This window comes from Diabrotica undecimpunctata, chromosome 6, assembly GCF_040954645.1.
Source record: "Diabrotica undecimpunctata isolate CICGRU chromosome 6, icDiaUnde3, whole genome shotgun sequence".
Taxonomy (NCBI): domain Eukaryota; kingdom Metazoa; phylum Arthropoda; class Insecta; order Coleoptera; family Chrysomelidae; genus Diabrotica; species Diabrotica undecimpunctata.
Genome location: NC_092808.1, coordinates 150558264 through 150586130, shown reverse-complemented (window position 1 = coordinate 150586130; position 27867 = coordinate 150558264). Strand labels below are relative to the sequence as shown.

General features: G+C 32.0%; 1 protein-coding gene across 8 annotated transcripts; it reads left to right on the top strand.

Annotated features, from left to right (window-relative positions):
* LOC140444098 (uncharacterized) lies at positions 1–26497 on the top strand. 8 transcript variants are annotated; one of them, XM_072535749.1, is made up of 5 exons: positions 5986–6188; positions 6632–6803; positions 6882–6971; positions 7061–7237; positions 25943–26497. In XM_072535749.1, the coding sequence occupies exons 1-5, from the start codon at positions 6106–6108 to the stop codon at positions 26306–26308; spliced, it is 888 nt and encodes a 295-aa protein (XP_072391850.1). In that variant the 5' UTR covers positions 5986–6105; the 3' UTR covers positions 26309–26497. The 8 variants fall into 8 exon arrangements, with proteins under 8 accessions (XP_072391856.1, XP_072391850.1, XP_072391855.1 ...); XM_072535750.1 differs by lacking the exons at positions 5986–6188; positions 6632–6803; positions 6882–6971; positions 7061–7237 and adding exons at positions 13981–14201; positions 22118–22225; positions 24466–24637; positions 24699–24794; XM_072535751.1 differs by lacking the exons at positions 5986–6188; positions 6632–6803; positions 6882–6971; positions 7061–7237 and adding exons at positions 14620–15488; positions 22118–22225; positions 24466–24637; positions 24699–24794.
* The last annotated feature ends 1370 nt before the right edge of the window (positions 26498–27867 follow it).

Genomic DNA, 27867 nt, shown 5'->3' with positions numbered 1-27867 from the left:
TTTTTAGTATTGCCCGCATATGAAAGATCGCTTCGCTAGCGAAAATCCTAGCAATATTTACGTTGTTTTGGCGATTATTTGTTGTTTGGGAAAATTTCGGGAAATAAAATGACTAATAATTGGTCCAATGAGACGATTATAGATTTTATTAACGAAATTCATTTACGCCCTGAGTTGTGGAATGTGGAATTCGCAATATATAAAGATCGAAATGCAAAAAAAGACGCATGGGCTCTTGTCGCTGAAAAATTTCATATTTCAAGCGACGAAGCATACAAAAAATTCAAAAGCTTGAGAACGTACGCAAAAAATGAGGAAAAAAAGAAAATTAAAAGTGGTAGTGCCGGAGGTAAACCAGTGAAATGGTTTGCTTTCGATGCAATTTCGTTTATTCTTTCTCAAGATACCCAGAATAAAGAAGTGGGCAGTGAAAATAAAAAAACGAATGTAAGTATTTTTATTAGTGTATTATACGAATTGATAATGTAAGTACCCAGTGAGCGTAAAACAGACAGATATCTTTATTGTATCATAGAAATTAATAATCTCAATACCTTGGTACTACATATTTATCTTACCGTGCCACTCGACCCTGCTTTTTCATAAAATACTGCATAAATTTGTCTCTCATTGCCTTTGATAATATGCTTGCATTCCTGTTAAACGTTGTTCGCCGACTCTCCACGACCCTGGTCCTATTGTTCCATCGTCAATATCTTCACTATCAAAGGATCCAAGTGGTGAATATAGAGCTTGTGCTCTTGCGTTTTGTCGCAAAAAATTATATAGACATCTACAAACCATAACTATATTTGGTAGATACATAGTTTATGTCAACATCATTCCTTCTCCTCATTCCTTGAGCTCTTGTCAGGGCATGGAGACACTGTAAATATTATTAGCTTGTTGTCTTCAATGGCTGCGATTCTGTATCAGATGCACAACTTCATATAGGGAATTTCCCACGATTTTCCTTCGTTTGGTCTGCCTATCGTGTTGAAGATCTTCTTCTAGGTCTTTGGTGTTCTACCTTTCCTTCTACTACCAATAGTTCCATGCTCCCCGTTCTTCTAACTATGTGGCAGAGGTATACTCATTTTACTTCTTTTAGTAGCCTGTCTTTTATATAAATCTCTTCCAGAATTGACAGTTTCGTCTTATGTTTTGTCCAGGACAGGCGTAGAATTCTTCTATGAGTTACGCATTTATTTTCTGGTTGATACTGCACGAAGATTAAATTAGTGTAAATTACAAAAAAAAAATAAGCTAACATGTACTATTTTGCTTTTACAAATTACTAATCCATTTTAAACCACTTTTTCACAGAAAGTAACTAGTTATGACTTCTTAGTGCAAGATATGGCATCAAGGTATACTTACCGCTAATAGTTCAAGTTTCGAAGTTATCTATTCTATTAATGAAACAGCGTTGCCATGTGATACATCGTTAAAATAAGATACACACAAGTTCCCTGGTTTTGTTTCGCTATAACGTCATGCGCAGAGTCGATTGAAATTAGAATGACAAGTGCACGATACACTTACACACGGTATGCCAATGCGCATATTGACAACATCTCTGTCGCTTGGCGTGACGTCACTTGCGAGGTAAAACTCTACTGGTTCTAATGGTGCTAGCGTAGTTGAAAGCAGAATTTTCAGTTATTTAAAATTATAATAGCTAATTTTTGGGTAGGATATACTTAAAACGAATTTTATAAATATTATTAGCTATTTTTACGGAATTGTTCAATATCGATAAGTTCATAAATTATATATTCAAATGACAAATGCTGATATTAATATAAAGATTATCGTTTTTCCGCTAATGTATATTCTTACATTTTTTGTAATTACTAGGTATATTTTTTCTTACATACTATAATAAATATTCTTACATTTTTTATACCAAAAATGAGGTTTTAAAACGCGTTTTATTGTCAATTTGATCTTATATAGCTATTATATTGAATGTTTTGAATTCTTTGACCAGATTAATTAAGAAAAACTGAACTATTAATTTACTAAGATATTCTAACGACTTTCAAACCTTGGAAAAAGGTTAAAATTTCGTTAAATAATGTAATACAATAAAATATAAGAGCAAATACAACATGTCCTTCCAATAATAAGCTATACTATAATACTAAAAAACTTGTTACAAAATATAATACATACTTGTTTTTATTCCTATGCGGCGTCGGCTTCCCGAATTAAGTTTCTCATGGATAAAAGTTGTAGGTCTACTTTCTAAAATTAGTAAATTTTGTCATCTTTTTCTCCAAGTTTCTTTGAGCGTTTTTGAAACTTATTTTCCTATTCAGGTCCCTCAGTCTTATATAAGTTCTAGTGCTGGCAAGACACAGGATAACCTCATAAGGAACAGTGGCATTTTGTATTTCGGCCATCCTGTTTTCAGCTAATTTGTTTACTTCTTTAGATAAATAATTGCCATGCATTTTATGAAACTGAGACTCGAGTTTCAATGCTCCTTCCCATAACTCATGATTGGGTTGCACGAGAGAACCTCGAGAAAGAGCATCTATCCAATCAGGTGCATTTTTTGTGTCTATACATGTAGATGTTCCTAGAGAGTACTTGTTATATTTAAATGCCACGAAGCCTGCTATATATTTTAGTGATTCCTGGCTTACTGTTTCTTTCATTTCAAAATTTTGCAACAACTGTTCTGCTTCATCATCTATAACTTCTTGTAAATAACATGGTTAACCGACATTTTATAGAATAAATGATTACAAGATATCTTATTACAAGATAGAGTGAAAAGATATCTACTATTATTTTTTAAAATTGGTAAATTTTGACATTTTCTTTTCTAGGCTTCTTTGAGCATTCTTAAAACTAATTTTTCTATTTAACTCTCCTAATATATGTTCGAGTTTTAGCAAAGTAAAGGACAACTTCGTAAGGCACAGACGTGGTTTTTATTTGTGACATGGTTTTATCAGCTAATTTATGAAAAATGTTCTTGTCTTTAGATAAAGAGTTGCCATGCATTTTATGGAACTCAGTCTCAAGTTTCAGAGCAACTTCCCACAAGTCATCATTTGGATGTATAAGAGAACCTCTAGAGAGAGTTTGTATCCAGTCAGGGGCCCTAGTTATGTCCATACCTGCAGTGGGGTTTTCCAATGAGTATTTATTTTTAAATTTGTATGCTACAAATCCTGCAATATATTTAAGTGATTCTTGACTCACTTTTTCTTTTACCTCAAAATCTTGCATTAGCTGCCCTATTTCGTTATCGATAAATTCGTCTTGCAAATAATATGGTTCTACAAAAGAAATTGTCATAATTTCTTTTTCGGCATATTCTTTTGTTTCTTGCGGCTCGTCAATTTTTGCAAGGTTGTGCAACAATTTCTGTGTCAAGCAAACTTCTTCTGTTTCTAGATCAGATGTTACGCCCTGAGACTCCTTGAGAATATCCAACAAACACTCCTCATTAGAATCTGTTGTATTTCGGTTTTCTGTGAAAATTGCTGACGAATTTTTGCCCAGAATGTACCATCGAAGTCTGTACCGAAAATCGAGGGGAGAAGGGTGATCATTACTTGCACCCATGCCCCGAATATATGCAAAAAAGTTCTCAAGAACATCTTGGTTTAGTCTGGAAGTTAATATATACTCCACATCGTATTTGTTTTTCAAATAATCGTACATTTGCGACATTGATGTACTTGTAAGTAAAATTCCTTTTTGAAAGGGAATCATTTTCTTGTGAGTGCCTACTCTCATAGACTTAATGAATACCATCATTTGATCCAGTAGGTGTCGTTGGTTGTTAATATCTGTACCGAAAGCATTTCTTCCTGGACAGTTAGAAGTGAATTTTGAACGTGAGTTGAACAAATCGAACCAGTCATTGAACAGTTGGACCATATCAGAGGCTTCTTGCCAAAAGCTATTTTTCGGCATAAGGCCACTCTCTCCACAATATTTTATGGCTTTTGCCACTGAGTTGGATAGAACTTGCACTGCTGGACGGACCCTTTGTCGCATGGATCCTCTTACATTCAAATGTTGTTGGGTCAATTTATGGGCGTAGGTTAATTCTGAAGTAGATATGTTAAGGAGCGTTTCAAAATAATCGATATTTATTATTTTATCATCAATAATGAATCCATGGTCCATTAAGTGATTTCTTACAAGTTTTATCAAATGTGGAATATCTGCAAAAACAAAAATCTTTAAAGTTTCGTCACATGGATGAACGAAAAAGCAACTTTTATCATGTCCGACCTTCAGTTTATTCCACAACGAAATATTTCCAGGACCCATATCACTTGTAATGGAAACCACAATGAAATTGGCTTGGTAAAGTTCAGAAATAATTTCTTCAAGAATTTCTTTAGATATTGGTTGATCAAATTGGTAGTACAAGGGTTGTTTCCAATTTGAAATTAATCCGCGTGCCATAACTGCCTGACAAGCGTTGTGTGGTCCAACAGCCTGCTCTTGTTTTTTCTCTATATCCATTTTATTTGAGACATAAATTTCATCGAATGTCAAAACACATAGCCGATCAAGAATATTGAAATCGGATGACTTTTTCTTCATTAGTGTTATATCACTTTTTAAAATCCCCTCGTTGACATCAAAATTGCTAGCCCATTTTCTTAATGTCGACAGAGCTGGCAATGGATAATTATTTGCTCTTAAATATCGGTACGCTTTCGGACTTACGCTTCGCAATGAAATTGCTGAAGCGATATCTTCTGTCGACCAACGAACCCTTATTTTTTTATCTGGGTTTAATAACATTTTAATTTGTCCCGGCGTAAACACTGTCGCTAAAAGACTATGATATTTTCGAGCAGTAGATGACTTAGTCTCTTCGATTTCCTTCAAAAGATGTTTGTTCTGTGCTTCCAAGGACTCTACTTTTTGTCTGAGTTTAATTAGTTCAGCCTGGTCTCTTCTGGAAATAAAATAAGTCTCTTACTTTAAATCCATTAATAAAATCTAAGAAATACTATTATTAACATTCTGTAATGCAACACTTACTCAATATTTGGTACTGCTGAAATTAATGGTTCATCATATGTTGGAAGCTGTGATTCCTCAGTAACCGTTTCATTGTTCTGTGCTAGTGTACAACTTGAAATACTACTGGCTGATGCTTTTATAATATTTTCCACCTCTTCTCTACGTCTTCTTTTTGTAATCCTCAGCGTTCTTTCCTCAGATTTTCGCTTTTGGTCAGCATTTGATGAGCCTCCAGGTAAGTTTAAAGTAGGTACTGCATCAGCCTTTAAATGACGAGCATTCTTTGGGAAGTAATTCAATAATCTTTGTTTCAGAGGAATTTCAAAATACTTCTCTTCAAAATTTATTGAGCAAATCGTTGCTGAAATATATATATATATATATATATATATATATATATATATATATATATATATATATATATATATATATATTACCTATTTAATACAGTTCTTTAAGGTCTTTCTTTAATTCCACACTTACCATTTTTTAAATTAATTTTATCTTCTCTCCGACAAGCGTTTATCCATTGCTTTGCCAAATTTTCTTCCTTTGGAAAGCTGAAGTATTTTATTTTCGTACCTTTTGTACTTTGATTACAATTTTTGCACTTACACACGGCACAATTCGGCATTGTAAATTTACTACAGACTCACAAAATACAATACAAATAATAAATTGGGTATCCAACACGTTAATAATAATGAGAAACAATTAAAAAACAACAAAATATTCTCTCCGTTCCGTAAAAATAACATGTAAACAAAGCACTTGCAAGTCAAATAGCAAGTCAGTAGTCAGTGTTGGTCCTCGTACCTGACGTCATGCGCGAAGTGGACGGAATTACGTATCAATAGTGGCATACCGTGTCTGTGTGTATCGTGGACAAGTGAGCATATCTTGTTTGTTATAAATATCATGCGCAGTCTGTATGTTTCCCCTTAATTCCCTCTCCTTTGTCCTTTCAATCAAAATAAGCAGACAGAGGACAGAGTGTACCCCTCCCTCCAGCATTGTCCGCCGGCAATAAGTTGTTCTCTGATTTAAATTGTGTGATTTTGTGGTTTGACTGTGTTAGTGATTTTATTTTATAAAATGCCACGCTGTATAGTTAAGAACTGTATTTATCATTTAACTGCAAATTGTGTGAAAGCCAAAAAGTCAGTTAACCTATTTAGGTAAGTTTAAAATATTCTGTTAATCATAAGTAGCCATATTTGTATCGAGGGGAACTGTTCGGAGCTGTACTTCAGAACCGGACTTTTAAATTTTAAAATCTGCAATTTGTTTTGAATCGTGATATTTAACTTTGCTTTTAAAGTCATCATTTTGATACTTCTATGGTTTATTTTGCAGTGAAATAAATTAAAGTAATTATCAATACTAATGCCCCACCGGAAGTTAAAAAAACATTTAAAACAATATCTGTAGCAAATAAGAAAAACAATAATACATGGAACTTCTTTTTAGTTGCGTAATAATGTATGTATGTAATTATCATGAAAATGAAAGAGTTTCTGCATTAAAAACTTTACATGCTTCTTCTACAGTTACTAATCTTTTATTGTAATTTTCGATGGGGGCGTTGCTATCATTAATTCGTGAATTTAACTCGTTTTAGTTTCCCTTCAACTAAAGAAATTCGAGAGGCATGGATATTGTTTTGCAATGTAGAGGAAAAAGAACTAACTAAAATCCCTCGTATGTGTAATTTGCATTTTACTGAAGACTCGCTAGACAGAGAAAAATCGCCGTTTAAAATGCATCTAAAGAAAAATGCTGTACCCACTAAGGTAGAATAAATAATTTTTAAATCCATAGACATGCAATATAACTTATTGAAGTCTTCAAACTATATTATATATTTTTAGAATCCACCAATTTTAAAAAATACCGCGATATGTGAAGAACGTAATGTTGAAATATCATCTTATCCATACCAACCAGAACGTAAAACCCAGGTAAGTTTTGTGCTAACCAATCTAGCTAACTGACTCTAAGGTGAACTAACTTAATTTTGTAAAATTTATTCTAATATAGATCTTTGCAGAAACCCTTATTAAACGTACAAGAAGCTAGTGGTAGTTCTGGCATTAGACAAATAACTAGTGCTGTCTTTTCTGAATGCGACAGCGCATATTTAATAGAAACACAGCGAAAAGCTTCTTGTTTGAAACCGTGTCAATTAAAAACACTATTAAGTTCACCGAAATCAAAAAAAGAACAAGTAAGTTTTTACTATTTAAAAATAAATAGATATTCAGGGTATTAAAGTTGTTAAAATAAAAATTTTACGCAAACATTTGTAAATGAGAATTTAGTATCTCTATTTAGTATATGAATCGGTGTAAACAAAAACATTCTAAGTAGTTTTTTTCATTTATGACATTTGGATGGAAATTTGTTCCTTGAACAGTATTGCCTCTTTTAGTGCAAAAACATTCTAAGTCTGGTCTCTCTATGCATTTCAAATAGGGAGCTGAAATATATCATTGTAAACTAAAAGATTATATGTCAGTGACTTAGAATGTTTTTGTAGGCAACACTATCAACATCTATGTATTGTACCGTAAATTATTGTGTTCTGTAAATCCCTGATTAAACAACCAAACTTTTAATTGTTTTTGTGAGGTTAAAGTTGTTTTAGCACCATTTATTGCATTTGTAAAAAATGCGATGGATGAAGATCAAATCATTACTAGCGACGGAAGAAAAGTAAAACATGAAACTAAGTGGAAAAGATTTATCGTGAGAAATGCTAGAGTCAAAGGTGAAGAGTACATTGATTACAAAGGTAGAGTTGTACCAGCTATCACTGTTGGCGGTGATTGCACGTAAGATACGTTTTGCAGTCTGTATAGCTCTATAATAAAATATTACGACATTGGTATTAAAATAACGTTCGATTAATATAGCCTATGTTGGCATTATACCAATAATATTTTTTATGTAATAAACTACGGTTTATTTCATCGGAGACTCTTTTATTTCAGATGTAAGCATAAGTGTACAGACCGCTTGCACAATCAAGCTGAAGAGATACTCGTTCATTTGAGAACACCAGAAACTGAGAATAAGCTGGATATTTTTTTACAATCATTGATTACCTGCAACAATGTAAAAACCCATAGACCCAGAAAAAAAGGTACAGAATCGAGGGCTGCTCATAATGTTTATTTTAAATACAAGGTACTTGTGGGTAAAACCAGAGAAAAGGTATGTTTAGAAGCATTTAAGTCGCTATATGGTATTAAAATAAGTCGTATTAGAAGGCTTCGTTCATTATTATTAATGAGTAAAACTCCCAAGGATCTTTGTGGGAAAAATGGGCACTAATGCAATCAGTGGTCATACCAGGTTACTAATAAGACAACATATTAACAGTTATCCATTAAAAGAAAGTAAATATGCAGGAAAGACTATTAGAATATAAATATAAAATATTGGGACGCAAGACTGAATGTTACAATTTTATAAAATATGTTTAAAGAGAAATACCCTGAATCAAAATGCGGCTATGAGTTTTTTTTTAGCATTTTTCAAGTACAACTTCAATTTACGATTTGGTCATGCATATTGATTCATGCTGCACTTGTGAAGAACTTAATTTAAAATTGGGAAGTCCTCATCTTAGTGATGCAGCAAAAAGAAACGTTGCTGCTGAATTGATGATTCACAAGTGTAGATCAAAAAAAGTCTACAATAAATTAAAAAGAGAAAATAACCAAGAAACAAAAGCGAAAGAACCCCATGTGTTAGCAATAGCTTTTGATTATATGCAAAATATTCCACTGCCAATGATTCCAGTACAGGAAACCTTCTATTTGAGGCAACTAACTGTGAATATGTTTTGTATTCATGATGTAAATTGTAGTAAGTCTCATATTTATCTATACCACGAAGAGACCGCCAGAAAAAGTCCAGATGAGGTTTGTGGCTTTGTATATAATTATTTAAACTCTGCTTCTCATCAGTTTACGGAAGTTCACTTTTATTCGGATAACTGTGGAGGTCACAATAAGAAACATACATTAAGCAGAGTGTTTTTAGCCCTTACCGACAGAGGTCGGTTTAATCGACCTCTGTCGGTAAGGGCTTTTAATAATAATAAAGTCGACAAAACTTGAATATTTATATCATATATATATATATATATATATATATATATATATATATATATATATATATATATGTATGTATATATGTATACATTCATTATTTTGTACTCAGGAATATCCAATATTAGATCTAAAAGTGTCAAAAACACTCCAAAATTTTTTGGTATTTTTTAAAAAAACTAAAACAGCATTTCCGCAAAAATGGTTTTCACGACTTAGACCGTTTTTGTTTACACCGATCCATATCTAGAATTTAGTAGAGTTTAGAATAGAAAGTATCTAAATTTTTCAATGTGCCAATCTACCTTACACTTCAAATGTGCAAATATTGAGGAAAATGTTAATGTTAAAGAATTTAAGTGCAAAAATTGTCACATTTTAGATAATGACTTGTATGATGCCATTGAGGATTTTTCAAATACCGCCAAGTTTAATATAAAACTATTTTTCTATATCTTTAAACAAAAATATGATTTTTCATCTATGAAATGATGAAAATGATGATTTGAATACTACTTTCTCAAAGTAAAGATAATTTACAACGTATGCTGTTGTTGCCGAGAGGGGGCATTTGGGCCTGTAGGACCCATCGCCGGCTCTTCGGGCTTCTTCCTATCCCCGGAATTGGATCGGGTATTCACCATCTTTGGTTTGTAGCTGGTAGAAAGGTTAAATACCACCGCTGTTATAAATAACAGTTCCAGTGACAAATATCTGTTATAGGTAACGGTTCCAAGGAACAGTTACAAAGTAACAGAGAAAAAATGGAAAACAGATAGGTAAAAATGATCTAAGTATTCCTTGACTTACGGAAGAAACAACTTAGGACAGAAATATAGATAAATGAAATATGTAAATGTGAGAGTAAAATATGGAAATATTTCTAAATGTTTCTTGACTTACGGAAGAAACGACTTAGAGTGGAAAAATAAAATACTCAAAATATAAAACGAGAAATGCAAAAATGAAACAGATTATAGAAATATGTCTAAGTGTTTCTTGACTTACGGAAAAAACGACTTATAATAGAAAATAAGAAAAATCAAATATAGAAAAGATGTGAAAATATTGCTAAGTGTTTCTTGACTTACGGAAGAACGACTTACAAATACGAAAAATCAAATACAGAAAAGATGTGGAAATATTGCTAAGTGTTTCTTGACTTACGGAAGAAACAACTTAGCATAAAATAGAAAATGAAAGAAACAATTGTATTAAGTATTTTCTTAACTTAAGAAAGAAAATATCTTAGATAAAATATCGGAAATAATAATGCAACAATGATTATGAAAATATTTCTAAGTGTTCTTTTGACTTACCGGAAAAGAACGGCTTAGACGCACAATTAAAATAACAAGTCAAATATTCAGAGAAATATTTCTAAGAGTTCTTTGACTTACCGGAAAGAACTACTTAGACAAAGTACAAATCAAAATATAAAATAGAAAAAGCAAGATTTTTTTTTTTTTATATGGCTTCGGCAGTTTGCCATACAGCCTGCCGAAGCCATATAAAAAAAAAAAAAAAAATCTTGCTTTTTCTATTTTATATTTTGATTTGTACTTTGTCTAAGTAGTTCTTAAATATTTCTAAGTGTTCTTAACTTACGGAAGAACAACTTAGACACAAAATACAAGAAAAATAAACAATCAAAATAATTAAATAAAATATCAAACAATCAGTACATGAACAAATATAGATCAATGTAATATTCTAACCTGAAAAGGTCTGAATATACAATAATGCTAAAATAAAAAAATGGTATATAGTATATAATATATATAATGGTATATAGTAAAATAATGGTATATATAGGTAAATGCTAAAATAAAAAAATTCCCAAGTATTTTGACCAATATCCAAATTCCTTGATGCGTCCGGCACGGCTGTCAGCTCCCGGCTGACACGCCTCCGGAGGACACTGTAGCAATTTAATATGACCGCCAGAAAATTTAACATGTTAATTTTCCTAAAAAACGAAATAAAAACTAAAAGAAACGAAAGGTAGAATTTACAAAACAGTAATTAGACGAATAATAACTTACGCGGCAGAAACAAGATCTGACACACAGCGGACAAAAGGGATGTTAGAAGCAGCAGAGATGAAAACACTTAGAAAAATTTATGGATGAGTATGGTTATGAGATGATGGTAAGACACTATGGGACAGAGCTAGAAGTACAGATATACGACGTAGATGCAAGGTGGAGAACATCAAGAACTGGTTAAGAAATAGAATAGTAGAATGGAACGATCATATAAGCCGAATGACAACAAATATAGTAGTAAAGACGGCAAGAGACGGTTCCCCAATAGGAAGACGATCAGTAGGAAGACCACCCAAACGATGGAATGACAACTTACTGGAGGCACATTGAAAAACAGACAGAGTCATGTCTATATAAAAAGAAGAAGAAGACGAAGGTCTCCTATAATAGTATAATGGGACAAAGACATTTTTTTTTTGGCATAGACTTTTAGTCATTCAGCCAGACTCAACACGGTAGAAAAAAGGTTGTCTGAGTATATATTAAAATAAATATCTTCTTCTTCTCGTGCCACTCCTAGCGGAGATTGGAAATCATCATGGCCACTGCGACTTTGTTAGCAGCGCGCCTAAAAAGTTCAATCGAACTACACCCGAACCATTCACGTAGATTACGAAGCCACGATATTTTTCTTCTTCCCACACTTCTTTTGCCCTTAATTTTGCCCTGCATGATATTTCTTAAAAGTTCGTACTTTTCACCTCTCACAATGTGCCCCAAGTATTCCATCTTTCTAGTTTTTATCTCATTTAGAATTTCGCATCTTTTGTCTAAAGTTTGGAGTACTTGCGTGTTAGTGACGCGGTCCATCCATGATATTCTGAGAATGCGCCTATAGCACCACATCTCGAAAGCTTCGATGTTTTTTGTGGTCAACTGTTTTAGTGTCCAAGCCTCTACTCCATACAACAGGGTAGAAAAGACATAACACCGCAGCATTCCTATTCGTAACTTTATATTGATATCACGATTGCAAAAGAGTTTGCGCATTCTATTAAAGACTGATCTAGCGATTTCTATTCTACATCTAATCTCTTTTGTTTGATCAGTATTGTCTGTGATCCAAGCACCTAGATATTTATAACAGGACACACGCTCAATCGTTGTATTGTCTATTACAAGATTAGCTCTGATGTTCTTTGATTTCGTGATTACCATACCTTATATTGTTGATCGTCTCACAATTTATTATCAGACCAAGATCTTCTTCCTCGAGTGCTTGTTCACAAATAGCTTCACTATACAGATTAAATAAAAGTGGCGACAAGATGCATCCCTGCCGGACTCCTCGACGGATTTGAATTTCTTCTGTTAGCCTACCCTCAACCTTCACATTTGCTGTTTGATTCCAATATAGGTTGCATATAATTCGAATATCTCGGCTGTCTATATTTTTCTTTATTAGAATTTGTCTTAGTGGTTCATGTTGTACTTTGTCAAAGGCCTTTTCGAAATCAATAAAGCAGGTGTAAATTTCTTGGTTCATGTCTAAGCATCTCTGTGAGAGAACGTTCATTGCAAACAGAGCCTCCCTTGTACCCAGCCCTTTTCTGAATCCCATCTGAGTGTTACTGATGTCTACGTCTAATTTCCTATAGATCCTATTATGGATTATTTTCAGGAACAGTTTTAGAGCATGACTCATCAAGGCTATCGTACGATATTCGCTGCATTCCCTTGTATTTGCCTTTTTTGGCAGTAGTATAAAGGTCGAACGGAGCCATTCCCTAGGTATTATTCCAGTTCTATATATTGTGTTAAATAGATCTAGGAGTATTTTAATAGATTCATCGTCCATAAGTTTGAGCAGTTCTACGGGAATTTCATCAGGACCGGGGGCCTTACCACTTTTCGCTTGTTTGATTGCATAATCTATTTCTTCTCTGATTATATCAGGCCCTGTATCATCTGTATAAAATAAATATACAAAACAGTAAACAGGTAAACAGGGTCACTCTCTTCTCGCCTAGGGGCCTATCAAGGCATTTTTTTTACATACATCACTAGGCCACGGTAAGAAAGGAATTTAAACAATTGGGTTAGAGACAAAGGTTACGTTATTAACTAATGTATAATTATTTACATGGTTATTTTACTATCTTTTAAAAACATAACTAATAAATCATTTATAGACATAATAAAGACATTTTAATACATTACCAATGCATATAAAATTAAGAACATGACAAGCTTTCAACTCAATTTAAAGGAATTTTTGACTACACACATTTTCTATTCAATTGAAGAATTTCTTCAATTTTAAATGTTCCTTTTTTTACTGTTAGTTTGTTTAGTGTGTTTGTTTATTTGTTTGTTTTATTTAATTAACTGACCAATTCTACACAAACTATGTTCGTCTAAAACGAAATAAAGTATTTATTTATTTCTTAAATGCATTCCACTCTTGAAAAAAAAAATCACTAATCTCTGCAAAACTTGCGAATATTGTATAATTTAAATATAACGTATAAGTACTCATATTAGTTTTAGTTATTGTTTTAAATAAATTATTTAATAATTAACTCTACCCTAAATCCTCGATATTTTATTATTCTCAAATTGTCCTGAATACGTACCTGTCACTCCTTTCACTCATTTGTTCTAACGTGGTTCTAACTATAAAGATAATAATATTTCTTTATAGAAATATTTTGCAGTCTTTGCGCATCTGTTTGTTGCCTGAATGTTATTTATATTATATCCTTAATTATTAGATTAAAGAAATCCGAGATGGACAAATGGACATCCGAGACAAATTCTTCTTTATCCCTACCTAAGCGATTCCACCGCGGAGTCGACATTATCTTCGTATCGTGACGAGAACCGCCGGTAATGTTCGAAGCTCATATTTTGTTTCGTCTTCGTGCCGTTGAAGGTTAACGCAAGCAATTCAACTGTGAATATTAAAATAGTTTGTTTTTTTGTGTGATTTAAGTGTCAAAATGAGTCGATGTATTGTAAAAGAATGTGTATACAACAAAAGTAAAGTATGCCGACGTGATAAAAGAAATATTCATTTGTTTACGTAAGTATTGAACAGTATGGGCAATTCGCATTTTAGTGCACTCTAACCTAACCAAGCTCTTATATGACAGTTAACATACTCTTAAATGGTTGCCAAGTCTCCAGTTTTTTTATACTCTCACATTATATTATAGAAATGTATATAAAAATTAATAGATTTTAGTTAATTACAGATAATCAAATGCATATACAATAAAATTTATTAAAATGATATAAAAAATTAATAGTATTAATTAAATTACCGTATATAATAGAAATGCATTGAAATTATATAAAAATTCATAGATTTTAGTCATAACACAAATTATAATTTCGTAAAAGTAACTTATATTTTAAACCTTCGTATACATTTTACAAAAAAAATATGGCAAGTTTTATACTTATTTAAAATTTGTAGCTTCTCATAAAACAAATTATTATTTCGTAAAAGAAACTTTATATTTGTAACATTCATATACATATTTTACTAAAATAAATACGGCAACACTGTGACGCGGTGCCTTGAGGAAATATATTTGGTTAGGTTAGAGTGCACTAAAATGCGAATTGCCCGAACAGAACAGTATTTAAGGCTGTTTTATCGGTGCACCAAAACAGTGTTTTCTCTGTTATTTACCGACGAAATTTCTCGAAATTTGGACACGTTATTCGAAATTATGTTGCCTTCAAATTGATGGTCTTACTTTTTTTTATTTCTTTGAAACTTCTGTTGAAAAATTGGATTAGACTGTTTAACGTTCTATTATAACCAAACTTTTTACGCCCATCACTTGAAAGAGTTTTTTTTTTCTGTAATCGTTGGTTTTTTTTCACCTTTCTGTGTCCAGTTATAATCGAGAAAAGCGTGTTCCAACTTTGAAGAAAATTGCTAAAATATACTGAAATCTAATAGTGAAACGTGTTACTCATCATTGGCGCATAGTTTCATCGTTATCGCCTTCGTGACGTCAAATCTCATGAACGTACGGTCAGTTAGTTCGCTTGAATTAGAATCCATTATCAGTTATTCATTCTTGTATTTTCTTCATCAACTTGCTTAGTATTTACAGTTTACAATATTCTTAGTTATTTTGAAAACATTGAAATTCTTTAGTTTACGGGTATGTTAAGTAATATATTATTAGTTTAGTGGTATAAGTTATAAGTTCTTTAGTTTACGCGTATTTTTAAGTATTACATTAGTTTACGTTGCCTACAGTTGCCACTGATATAAGTTATCAGTGGCAAGATAAGAAATGAATCACAGTAAACGTCCTAGGCCAAGGAAAAGGAGAGCAATTGCACTACAGTAAGTATTTATTATTTATATATTTACAACCGTTTTTAAAAGCTTTTATTTAACTTGACTTATATGTACGTTTTTTACGTAGTCAATTTTGTTCGTCATATATATTTATATATATATATTGTTATGATGTGTTTTTTTTGTTTGAATGATGAGCAATGAGTATTTTTAATAATATAATATATAGGGTTTTTATCGCGGTTCTCAAAGAATTAGCTTGTAAGTACTTTTTTAAATTATCTTTATTATAACTATTATGAAACACACATATATATCTAACCTAGTCAATGTAAATTTAAAATAAACTATCTTTAAACTGATATTCTTATAAAACTAATTAAATTCTATAGACAATCTAAAATTTAAACAAACTATCTTCAAAATTGAAATTGTTATGACACTAACTAAATTATATTAACAAAATTTTGTACCTTTCTTTCACTGAATGCCTAAATGAACTATTTTCCACTAAGTATATAGATTCTAATCACCACTGAATGTCTTCGTACTTCAGTTATCCTTGTTTTTTGTGAAATTACTTTTTTCAATTATCAGCTTCTACCAATTTAAGATATATTTTTCTTCACCAGCATCTATACACCACCAACCAAACCAGCAAACAGCATTTATATTTATTCTTCTTTTCAATATACCAATATCCAATTATTATAAGTTGATTTATACTAATCTCCAACCATAATATAATTTAATTTCTTCCAATATACCTTTTTTTATCTTCAATAATTATTTGTGTATAATTATAAATGTGCATTAAATTATATGCATAATTTTTAATCTTCATTTAACTCACTATATTAAACATTTTGACTATTTGTACTTGATTCACTGACTCCAACTAACTTTCATAATAAACTGCTTGACTTCTGACTAAAAACTTCCAAAACTGCCAAAAACTGCCTTTCATAATAAACTGCTTGACTTCTAACTAAAAACTGCCAAAAACTTCTGAACAATTGACTTCACTAAGTAAATGTATCTATCTTCTAACTAACTTTCATGATAAAACTGCTAAAAACTGCCAAAAACTGCCAAAAACTCTTCTGACTGCACTATCTAAAACTTTTCTGACTAAAAACTTTCAAAAAACTGCCAAAAACTGCCATCTTGAATCCAAATCACGGGTATTTATATCTTTTGGACATTCTAGAACCATCTCGTAAGAGATCATGTTCCAATTTGTTCTATTTCATACTTGTATGAATTTTCTGGAACAAACCATTTCGCAAACATGGCCATCTCCGGAGATCCAGAGAATTCCATTCTTTTCTATTAATAATTTTGTTTACATTTAGGCTTTTCAGATCAGAATATATAATTAAATTAGTAACTTAACATTCTAATTTAATAAAATACACATTTCAAACAATATATTATTATAACCCACTTTATATTCGTAAATATTTTTAAACGTCACTTCAGAGTATAAATATCTGTCAATCTCCGAGAGTATTTTTGGTTGCCTAAGCACATGGCTCACTTATATATATTTACAATATTAAAATACAACTTTTTACAATTATTATATGCTAATTTATTAAAATGCCCTCACATAAATATATTTTTATTAAATTCTCTAGTATATAACTTATTTAAAACAACCAAATATCTAATATTATGTAGTATATAACTTATAAATTATTTTCTATAAACCCTAATCGTCACAATATATATATATATATATATATATATATATATATATATATATATATATACATATATATATATATATATATATATATATATACATATATATATATATATATATATATATATATATATATATATATATAAATTTTTATTTTTTAAGTTTGTCGGTCTTTTTAATAAAACACTTTATTTTGCTTAGACGTTTCGGCCACTTGAGGTTTTCAATAAACTCTTTATTTATTAAAACATTACACTTCTAACATATTATTTTCACAATACACGTTATATTTCAAAATTCACAAAATGCATGTTTATTCCTTGAGATGTGGAGAAGGAATGGTAAATTTGAGCGTACACATCATATGGTAGATATTTCAAAGCATTTCATAAGTCGTACACCAAAGATTATACACAAAAGATTAAGTTACATTTATGAAAAAATCCGACTAACATTCCCTATTAAGAGAAAAGAATATTTTGTAGCGATACCTGAGTTTGCGAAACTCACGATATGGATACTGAAATGTTATGTATTTCTGCGTTATTATATTGAATAGAGGCTTGGACGCTGAAAAGGATATAAGTAGGTAATAGAATAGAAGCATTTGACTTATGGGAGTACAGAAGAAAAACTAATTTGGGACGATACGGTTATGAAGAACGTCGTTTTGTAAAAGGAAAGAAACAAAGGAACATGAGATGTTAAACATCGTGAGTTTCGCAAACTCAGGTATCGCTACCAAATATTCTTTTTTCTTAATAGGGAACGTTTTTTCTTGTGTAGGGATTTTTTCTTAAATGTAACTTGATCTTTTGTGTATAATCTTTGGTTTACGACTTATGAAATGCTTTGAAATATCTACCATATGATGTGTACGCTCAAATTTATCATTCCTTCTTCACATCTCAAGGAATAAACATGCATTTTGTGAATTTTGAAATATAACGTGTATTGTGAAAATAATATGTTAGAAGTGTAATGTTTTAATAAATAAAGAGTTTATTGAAAATCTCAAGTGGGCGAAACGTCTAAGCAAAATAAAGTGTTTTATTAAAAAGTCCGACAAACCCAGGAAATAAAAATTTCGATTTAAAAATTTACGATCAGGAAATAACAAGCTATATATATATATATATATATATATATATATATATATATATATATATATATATATATATATATATATATTAGTTTTGAGTTTCTTAAACCGTACTATATTTAATATAAAATTAGTATTTCTTGGGTTCAACGTTTCAGGCAGGAAACCCTTGCCTTTTTTAAGATTCTAAAATGTACATGTATGTATAAGAACAAACAGTTATTGTAAAATATGTATATATTGACTTACCAAAACGTAAAACGGGACACAGACATTAATGAACTGACAAATAAAAGTTGATATTTGATATCTCATGGTTTACTGTCGTTAGTATATAATTATTTTTATATGAGCGTATCATTGATGTTCAAATAAGACAAAAAAGATACACAAAACCTAAATAAAATATATTTCAATCTGATTTAAATAATAATAAATATAACACCATAAAAAGCTCTTAGTCATAACATATCTCCATTTTACCTCTTTTGAAAACATCAATGATACGCTCATATAAAAATAATTATATACTAATGACAGTAAACCATGAGATATCAGATATCAGTGGTGCACCCAGAATTTGTCTTAGGGGGGGGGGGGGGTTCTGAAATTTTTTTATGCTACCTCTATTTTGAGTCCCTAAAATTTGGGTTTTAGTTTAATTTAAAGTACTAAATGATAGCAGTGCCAAAGATTCAGGTATCTATTATCCTGCCTACCAACTAAAACCACCCTCTCCTACTTGTGCGCAGTTGACTATCGCACGTACCGTACTCCGAAAGGGGTGGGGAGGCACGTACCGTACTCCGAAAGAGGTGGGGAGGCCACTGTAAGACTGACGACACTCACTTTTTGGAACACTCACTTCTCTTATCTAAATTTTATCTATTGTTCTGAAGCTATTTTCTTGTGGTATTTTAAAGTAATTACTATTTTAATGGGAATAAGCCACAATTGAAGGTTAAAATAAGTTTATTGACGTTTGACATTAATCCAACTTGTAAATACAATACATTTTGGAGACGGCTATCGCCGTATTCCCGTTTTTCTCCGCCAATCCTGCCGGTTTAAGGCATGCTCCTCCTCCAAACCTTTTGATTCCACCGCTCTTACTTCTAATTCCTTCATTCCATGAGCGTCAAGTTCTATCTCTTTTTTTTCTTCCATTTGTGAAGTTTTTGGGGCCAACGTTCGTCAGGCATTCTCAATAGGTGTCCAAACAATTTTAAACCTCTTCTTTCTATTCTGTCATAGACCGTTTCTGTAGCATTCATGTTATTTCGTATATATTCGTTGGTCTTCCTTTCCTGCCTTGATGTTCTAGCACTTTTTCTCAAATAATCAATTTCAACTACTAACAATCTTTTCTTCAGGTCTGCATTAATTGTCCATACTTCAGAGCCATAACAAAGAACTGATTCAACCATGGTTTGCCCTATTTTTTTTTGTTCCTTTTAATGATTAATTCGGTATTTAATTTCGGTTTGTCCCAAGTCGTTCTTAGCAATGAGTGCACTTAAATATTTAAATTTTTCCACTTGTTTGATTTCCACGTCCTCGTCGATCAACACTTCAAACCTTGCATCTGAATTGATAACTAAATATTCTGTTTTCTTCATGCTGACTTGTAACCCACATTTTTTACATATTCTCTATATAGAGTTCTATTCTGTGAATGACCGTTTCTGTAGCATTCATGTTATTTCTTATAGATTCGTTGGTCTTCCTTTCCTGCCTTGATGTTCTAGCACTTCTTCTCAAATAACCCATTTCAACTGCCAACAATCTTCTTTTCAGGTCTGCATTAATTGTCCGTACTTCAGAGCCATAACAAAGAACTGATTCAACCATGGTTTGCCCTATTCATTTTTTGTGCCTTTTGGAAATGTTGCGATCCCACCATAAGGAGATCAGACATCCTACAATTTTACGTCCATGATTGATTCGTGTTTAATTTCGGTTTCTTCCAAGCCGTTCTTAGCAATGAGTGGACCTAAATATTTAAATTTTTCCACTTGTTTGATTTCCACGTTTTAATAAATATTCTATTTTAGTAAATATTCTGTTTTCTTCATGCTGACTTGTAACCTTCTTTTTAAATATTCTCTCTATAGACGCTTTATCATAAATTCTAGATCATAAGAATTTTGAGCTAGGATGACTTGGTCATACGCAAAGTTCAGGGAGAACAGTACGTCATTTCCTATGGGGATTCCCATTCCCTGGCAGTGGTTTTTCCAATTTTGGAGGGCTACCTCAATATATAAATTAAACAGTAAGGGTGACATACTGCATCCTTGTTTTAATTTAGTCCCTTAGTTACTTTTATTGGCTCTGATAGTCTATATCCGATTTTTAGGTAAGTAGTGTTATCCGTGTATACTTCTGTGATTATTCCTAAAAGGTATGGACAATGTCGAGTTGTTGTTAAGCTTGCCACAATTTAACTCTTGGAACTGTATTATACGCCTTTTCTAGGTCGATGAAGGCTAGATGTACTTCGGTACCAACCGCTATTTTTTTTTCTATTAATTGTTGGAGTATAAACAAGTTATCAGTGCAAGATCAAAGATCAAAAATTCAAACGTCAATAAACTGGTACAATACATATAAAATAGTAATTAGATCTTATCTCTGTCGTTAGCCCGGTTGGTGTTTCTCTTCTTCTATTTTTTTAATGACTACTCGGATGTAATTGTGAACACTATTTCATCCCTCCGTATTTCCCGTGATCTTCACGATCATCTCTCTTACAGTCACAGGGTTCATACCTATTTCTTTATACATTCTGTTTCTCTCCACTGTACATCTATTACACTTCAGCATTGTGTGAGTAACAATGTCGGAATATTCGCAGTATAGGCATTTATCTGTATCTGTCTTTCTGAAAACAGACAATCTACCCAGTCCCAGGCTCGGGATCAGCATCTTTGTCCACTGAGCAACATCTTCCTTGTTGTTCCACTTTTCTTGCCATCTTTCCATTGATTTTTTCCTTTCTTCTTTTTTTTATAGCTGTTGTCAAATGCTTTCTTCTCCCATAGAGATGTCTCTCTTCTACTGCTAACACATGCAGAGGAACACAACCCGTGATAGTCCACAAGGCCGGCGCAGATACAGTCCTGTAAGCGCATGCTACTCGCAACAGACTCGTTCCGTCTACTTTTTCATAAACCTTATATTAGGTATCTATATCTAAATATAATGAAAAATATTATTAATTATTGTCTATTTATACAATAATTATTGTGTTCTACATATATAAAGTGGTAATTTAATTATTCAATCAGCGTTTTGGATTTTTTGTATTGTGTGTGAAAGACAAGTTACATTTTCCTACTATTCTTTATATATGGTTTACTTTATATGCCCTGGGGGGGGGGAGGGTTTAACCCCCAAACCCCCCCCCCGGGTGCGCCACAGTCAGATATCAACTTTTATTTGTCAGTTCATTAATGTCTGTGTCCCGTTTTACGTTTTGGTAAGTCAATATATACATATTTTACAATAACTGTTTGTTCTTATACATGTACATTTTAGAATCTTGACAAAGGCAAGGGTTTCCTGCCGAAACGTTGATTGCTATGGAAAATAAAATCTAGTTCCACAAGTAATATATATTTTATTGAACCTAAACCCAAGAAATACTAATTTTATATTTATAAATATATATATATATATATATATATATATATATATATATATATATATATATATATATATATATATATATATATATAGCGTTGATTACGTTCTTCACAAACACCCGTTGTTCGTTTTATTTTAAAAATATTATAATAGTTCATTTTCAGTAAGTTCATATCTTTTTCCTACAATAATTTTGTTTCTTTCTCATATTTTTAGAAACTTAAAAATCAAAAAAGTTACTTTAAACAAAAGTTCTTTATCAAATAGTTCCTTCCATCAAGGATTAGCAGAAACATCTACTTTACCTAGTTGTAGTGTCGATTCGTAAGTAACCCCTTTACAAATGACTATATTTTATGATACCTAATTGGTAATAGTATTGAATACTTAGTAAAGTAAGTAAATACAGTGTTCATGACCTTACATATTATTTGTTTATGGTCAAAACATTACCAAGGTTTTACTCTTAAATAATAATAATAACAAATAATATCATTTGCAGAAAATACTTTAAATTTTATCGTTATTTCTAGTGACAGCTCTCATTCTCAGTCAATTGAAATTGCATCTCAGCAAAAACCATATTTTTCGGTAGAAGGTAGAAGAATAGTGGACATGAACTTTTTCATTAAATCGATTCAAGGTTTGAATGATCATTCTCCATTTTCATGCAACTTTTCTTATATGGAGATTATCAAAGAAAAAATGGACGGACTGATAAGTACATTGACTTTTAAATGTAAAATGTGCAATATTGAAAAGGAGATAGCAACAGAGGATTCTGGTAACAATTCACTGAACTTGAATGTAGCACAAGTGATGGCTACTATATCCACAGGGTCTGGTTATTCAGACATACAGCAGCAACACGCTGCATTAAATATACCTGTGATGTCCTACAGGCAGTATGCAAAACATACGGAGACAGTTGCAGATATCATCTGCCAAACACTTTGTGATTCCATAGAAGAGGCTGGACGGTGATTGTGATTCAAATGCCGCTTTAGCATTGCATTGCTTTGTTTATTTTTTTTTTAAGGCAAAAGTATAGAGAAAGTGCCGATGAAGTTAGCTACAAATGAGGGACAGATTTGTATTTGGCAGAGTTGCCATATTACAAATAAATCACGAAAGAGCATGATATATAATATTATAATTAATGTTACTAAACATTCTTTTTAAGTTTTTAAAAGAAGTTTAATTAATTTAAATTTAATTTATTATAATTTAAATTAACTTTAATTTTTTATTCAGGTACCATTTCATCCCAAAATTATAAGAAAATAGTCATAAAATTTAAATCTGCTGAACATCTGTTGCAATCTGGCAACTAGTGTTTTCAAAGTTTTGACAGTATTGCCAAGTTTATTTGCTAATCTACCATAGGCCAATTATAAATTTTTTTTTCTTCTAATAACTAACTGCAACTAATATCAAAAGAAATAAATATTCATTCGTTCGTGTTTTATATAAATTTAAAAAATTCGCGATTTCATAAAATAATATAATAAAAATGTACAGTTTCAAAGCATATTTGAGGCATAAAACATATACATAATAAGGACATGGCAATACCGCAAACACAAATTTGACGGATCATTTGTAGCTAACTTCATCGGAACTTTCTCTATACTTTTGCCTTTTTAAATATATGCTCAAGATTTCGCAGTCTGGTAATTGTTGATTCTAAATATGTTTTATATTACCCTAATTAATGCAATGTAATATACTTAACGGACCTTTTTCACATTTGGTCCCAGTGAAGATAGCTTCAAATGGGTTTAAAGAAATATTGGTGTTGAAATTTACATTAAAAATGAAACATACGCAATTAAAAGCAATAAGATATTTAAAAACTGATACTTAACGATTACCAAAAAAAAGAAAAAGTAAATAGTTTTAAAACAGTTTTTAAAAGTAAATAGTAAAATGTCAGTAAAAATAATAAAGTTAAAAAGACATCTGTTACAATCTGGAAACTGGTGGTTTGAGGGTTCTGACTCTATTACCAAATCTCTCCGCTAACCTACAAAAGGGTAATTGTCAAAAAAAATTTCTAATAATTGCAATTAATCGAAAACAAATAAATCAAACTAAACAAATATTAATTCATTTATGTTTTATATGTATAAGGTATAAAATTGCAGAATCCATCAAATAATATAATTAAAATGTACATTTTAAAAGCTTTATCTCTTTGTATTTGAAGCATATAACATATACATTATAAGGACATGGCAACACTTCAAACGCATTATTTCGTTCTGTGAAACTTAATTGACAGCTAATTTGAGTCCCATCCTTACTGGGACCCTTAGAGTAGGGAATTTTACACGTTGACGTGTAAAATTCCCTACTCTAAGCTGGGACCAAATATGACAAACGTCCTACTTAACTTAAAAAAAACTATTACAAGAATTTAGACACTATATTTCATCAAACTTCTCACATAATCATTATACAGGGTGACAAAGTAAATAAAGCATGTAAACATAAGTTAGTCTTAGCTAAGCTATTTAATTTACTATTAATCCGTTGACTTATTAAACTGGTATTATTTGTAGTTTTCCAATGGACAATGAAAGACGGGAGGCATGGAGATTCGCTTTAAACATAAACAGTGAAGACATATTTAAATATTCACGGGTGTGTCACCTACATTTTAACGGCGATGCCTTTGATTACGAAAAATCTCCGTTTTCTCTATCTCTGAAAAAGAATGCCATACCATCTGAAGTAAGAAGTATTTTCATATTACCTGATAGACTAAAACTAAATATATATATCTCTTTTTCAGCGAGTTGCTTTATCGGATATTCAATGTTCTGTTCCTGATATAAGACCATCCAGACCAAAATTACCTCCGAATTCACCTACCATAAAAAATGATTCAGTAAGTCCAACACCATAATAATACTGTAATGTAATCTCGTAAAATACCCATACAACTGGTACCTTACGAAAAGATCGTAAAAGAAACCCTGCCGCAATCGTAAAAGCCAAGTTAAAGAAAGGTGAACACCGTTGGAGCTGATGTGGTCAAGTGTACGGTTCAAAATGAAGAGATATACGGGATGTCCTTTGCATGATCACAATTCTAAAAACAGGTATGGCGTTGAAAAAGTAAAACCTGAGGAAGTAGCCAATTACAACAAGTTTATGACTGGCGTTGACAGAAGTGACCAGATGATTAGTTATCATTAGTATTATTATTCATCTCCGAGAAAAAATATTAGATGGTATAAAAAAGTAATGTTCCATCTACTAGACATTTCTGTTTGGATTGCATTTTACATAAAAAAAAACACTGGACAAACAGATATCGTTAATTCAGTTTCGCGAAGAAACTGTACAAGAATATTAGGGAATTGAAACAGCTCAACATGGTGGAAGAAACTTGGTGAAGACTGGACATTACATGGTGGTAAAAGGCGACGACCGGATGAACAAATAGCAAACAGAGCCACTTATTCAGAAATGCACTTTCTCGATAAAATACCAAACCCAAGAGATCCAAATAAATCCTACCATTTGAGATGAAAACATTGTGCATTAGAATCTACACGAAAGGAGACCAAGCAGGCCAGCTCTTTGTATGGAACCTTGCTTCGAAGATTACCATAGACAATAGAATTGTTGTTTTTCATCAATTCGTCCATTCTCTCATTTTTCGTGTGGCGGGAAACGCTGTCGTGTATGCAGCTCACGAAAATGTACTTTGCTAGGGACAAGACGGTATTTGCCACTTATCAGTTTCTTGTCAAAAATATGTTGTATAATAAATTATGTTTAACTACTTTTAATTTTATTTTCGATAAACTGACCTTAAAAGATGTGCCTTTCTGGGAACACTTTGTTATGTCATACTATCGAGGAGTGGTTTTCTAATAGTTGTATGTCTCAATTTCCCCCATCGGATATTCGTTCTTGAATTCCAGTACCTCAAAATCTTTCACCATTTCTTTCCACTCATGTCATTCCTGATGGCAACTTATCACCAAAAATATTTTTTTATGTTACTTATTTTTTTTTCATTTTTAGGTGACGGAAACCCAAGACAGTAATATAAGTTCTGACCAAGAAGAAGTCGTAGATTCAGAAACAATAGATCCTCTGCGGTCTTCAGTACCCAGTCCAAAACCACGTACTTCTAAGAGGTCCTACACTACAGATCCAATTTTAGAAAAAGCTCAAAACCTTCTAAGTAACTTTGGTAAAGAAATGAAAAATGAATATGCTAGTTTTGGAGAACATATAGCTAACAAATTACGCAAATATGACGATTATATCCGTAGTGAGGCTGAAATGAAAATAATGCAAATTCTGTATGAATGTGACATGCAAATGTACAAGAAACGACGTTTGTGTACATGTACGCTGTTAGAGAGTCCAGATACCAATTCGTAGGATATTCATGGTTCTCGGTCTCAAGATTGTGTCACAATAAATGAGAACGGTTCACGCCAAAATATTTTCTAGCAAATTACTGTTCCTGCGTATCACCAACAGACAAAAGTTCTTACTACTTGGTATACTATACCATTGTTAAAATTACTATATAATATTATGATTACTTAATAAATCAACGTTCATTTACCTTGATGTTTTCTTTTAATCCTTCCATTAAGCCTTCACACACTTCTGGTACTATTACAGAAATAGAAGCAGCTGAAACTCTACAAAGATGCATTAACATTTTATTAGAGTCACCAGTGTTTTTCTCAGGTTTGTATCATTTCTTTTTATTTGTGGCCCAATTGCATTCAAAAGAAATTCGGAGTCGCTCTTTGGCATTCCTGAAAAGTTTTTAAATAAATATTTATTATTATCCAGAATTATTTCTACACTTATGTTCTCTAAAGTTTCACGCATGTTTAACTAAGGTCGAATTCACAACACAACAAGCCGCTGAAATGAGTATGATTTTGTCATCCATTTTTACCCAATTGTATTACCCGTTTACGAACAAATTTATGGGCCGTATTGTAATGTTGCTGAGATATTGCCGAGCCATATGCTGCATCCAATGTCATAAATTCCTGGCCATTGTTGTCAGTACTGTAACCACATCATCATCATCAGTAGCTCGACAACCCTTTCTGGGTCCTGGCTTGTTCTAAGATTTTCCGTCATTCTGTTTTGTTCCTTGCTTTGTTTTTCCAGTTGGTAATCTTAAGTGTTTTGAGATCTTGTTCCATGTATCTAAGTTTGGGTCTTCCCTTTGACCTTCTTCCTACTGGTGTTTGCCTCATAATATGTTTTGGTGTTTCAGTCTCCAACATTCGTTCAACATGGCCCATCCAGCGCAGACGTCCAATCTTTATGGATGTTGTGATCTCGGGTTCATTGTATGCTGTGTATAGTTCAAAGTTATATCTTCTGCGCCATATGTCATTTTCCTTTACCCCCTTATATATGTGTCTAAGGATTTTTCGTTCAAATGTGCCTAATAGGTTTTCATCGCTTTTCGACAGTGTCCATGTCTCTGATCCATATACAAGGACCGGTTTTATCCGGGTCTTGTATATTTTGCATTTGGTTTTTCTTGTGATGTTGTTAGATCTTAGATGTTTAATTAGTCCATTATATGTTTTATTAGCGATATGTATTCTTCTCTTAACTTCTTCACTGACATTGTTATCTGCGGTAACTAGTGAACCTAGGTATGTAAAATTGTTCACGCTTATTCACGCTCAGTCTCCTATTGTCAGATTCTGTAGGTTTCTTTGGCCTGTCGATTTACTGGCCTTCATGTATTTGATTTTTATTTCATTAATGTTTAGGCCACTGTTTTGTGCCGTTCTTTCTATCGCATTAAATGCTTCTATCATCTCTCTTTCGCTTCTAGCTATGATATCAACATTATCTGCAAATGCCAATATTTGTACACTTTTTGTTATTATTGTTCCTCTGGTGTTGACTTTCGACTCCCTAATTGACTGTAACCACATATTGCAATAAAAATA

Coding starts and splice junctions, on each gene's coding strand:
- LOC140444098 (XM_072535749.1), top strand. CDS start 6,106: ATGCCACGCTGTATAGTTAAGAACTGTATTTATCATTTAACTGCAAAT. Junction 6,972..7,060: donor AACCAGAACGTAAAACCCAG/GTAAGTTTTGTG, acceptor AGATCTTTGCAG/AAACCCTTATTAAACGTACA. Junction 7,238..25,942: donor CGAAATCAAAAAAAGAACAA/GTAAGTTTTTAC, acceptor TTTCATTTTTAG/GTGACGGAAACCCAAGACAG.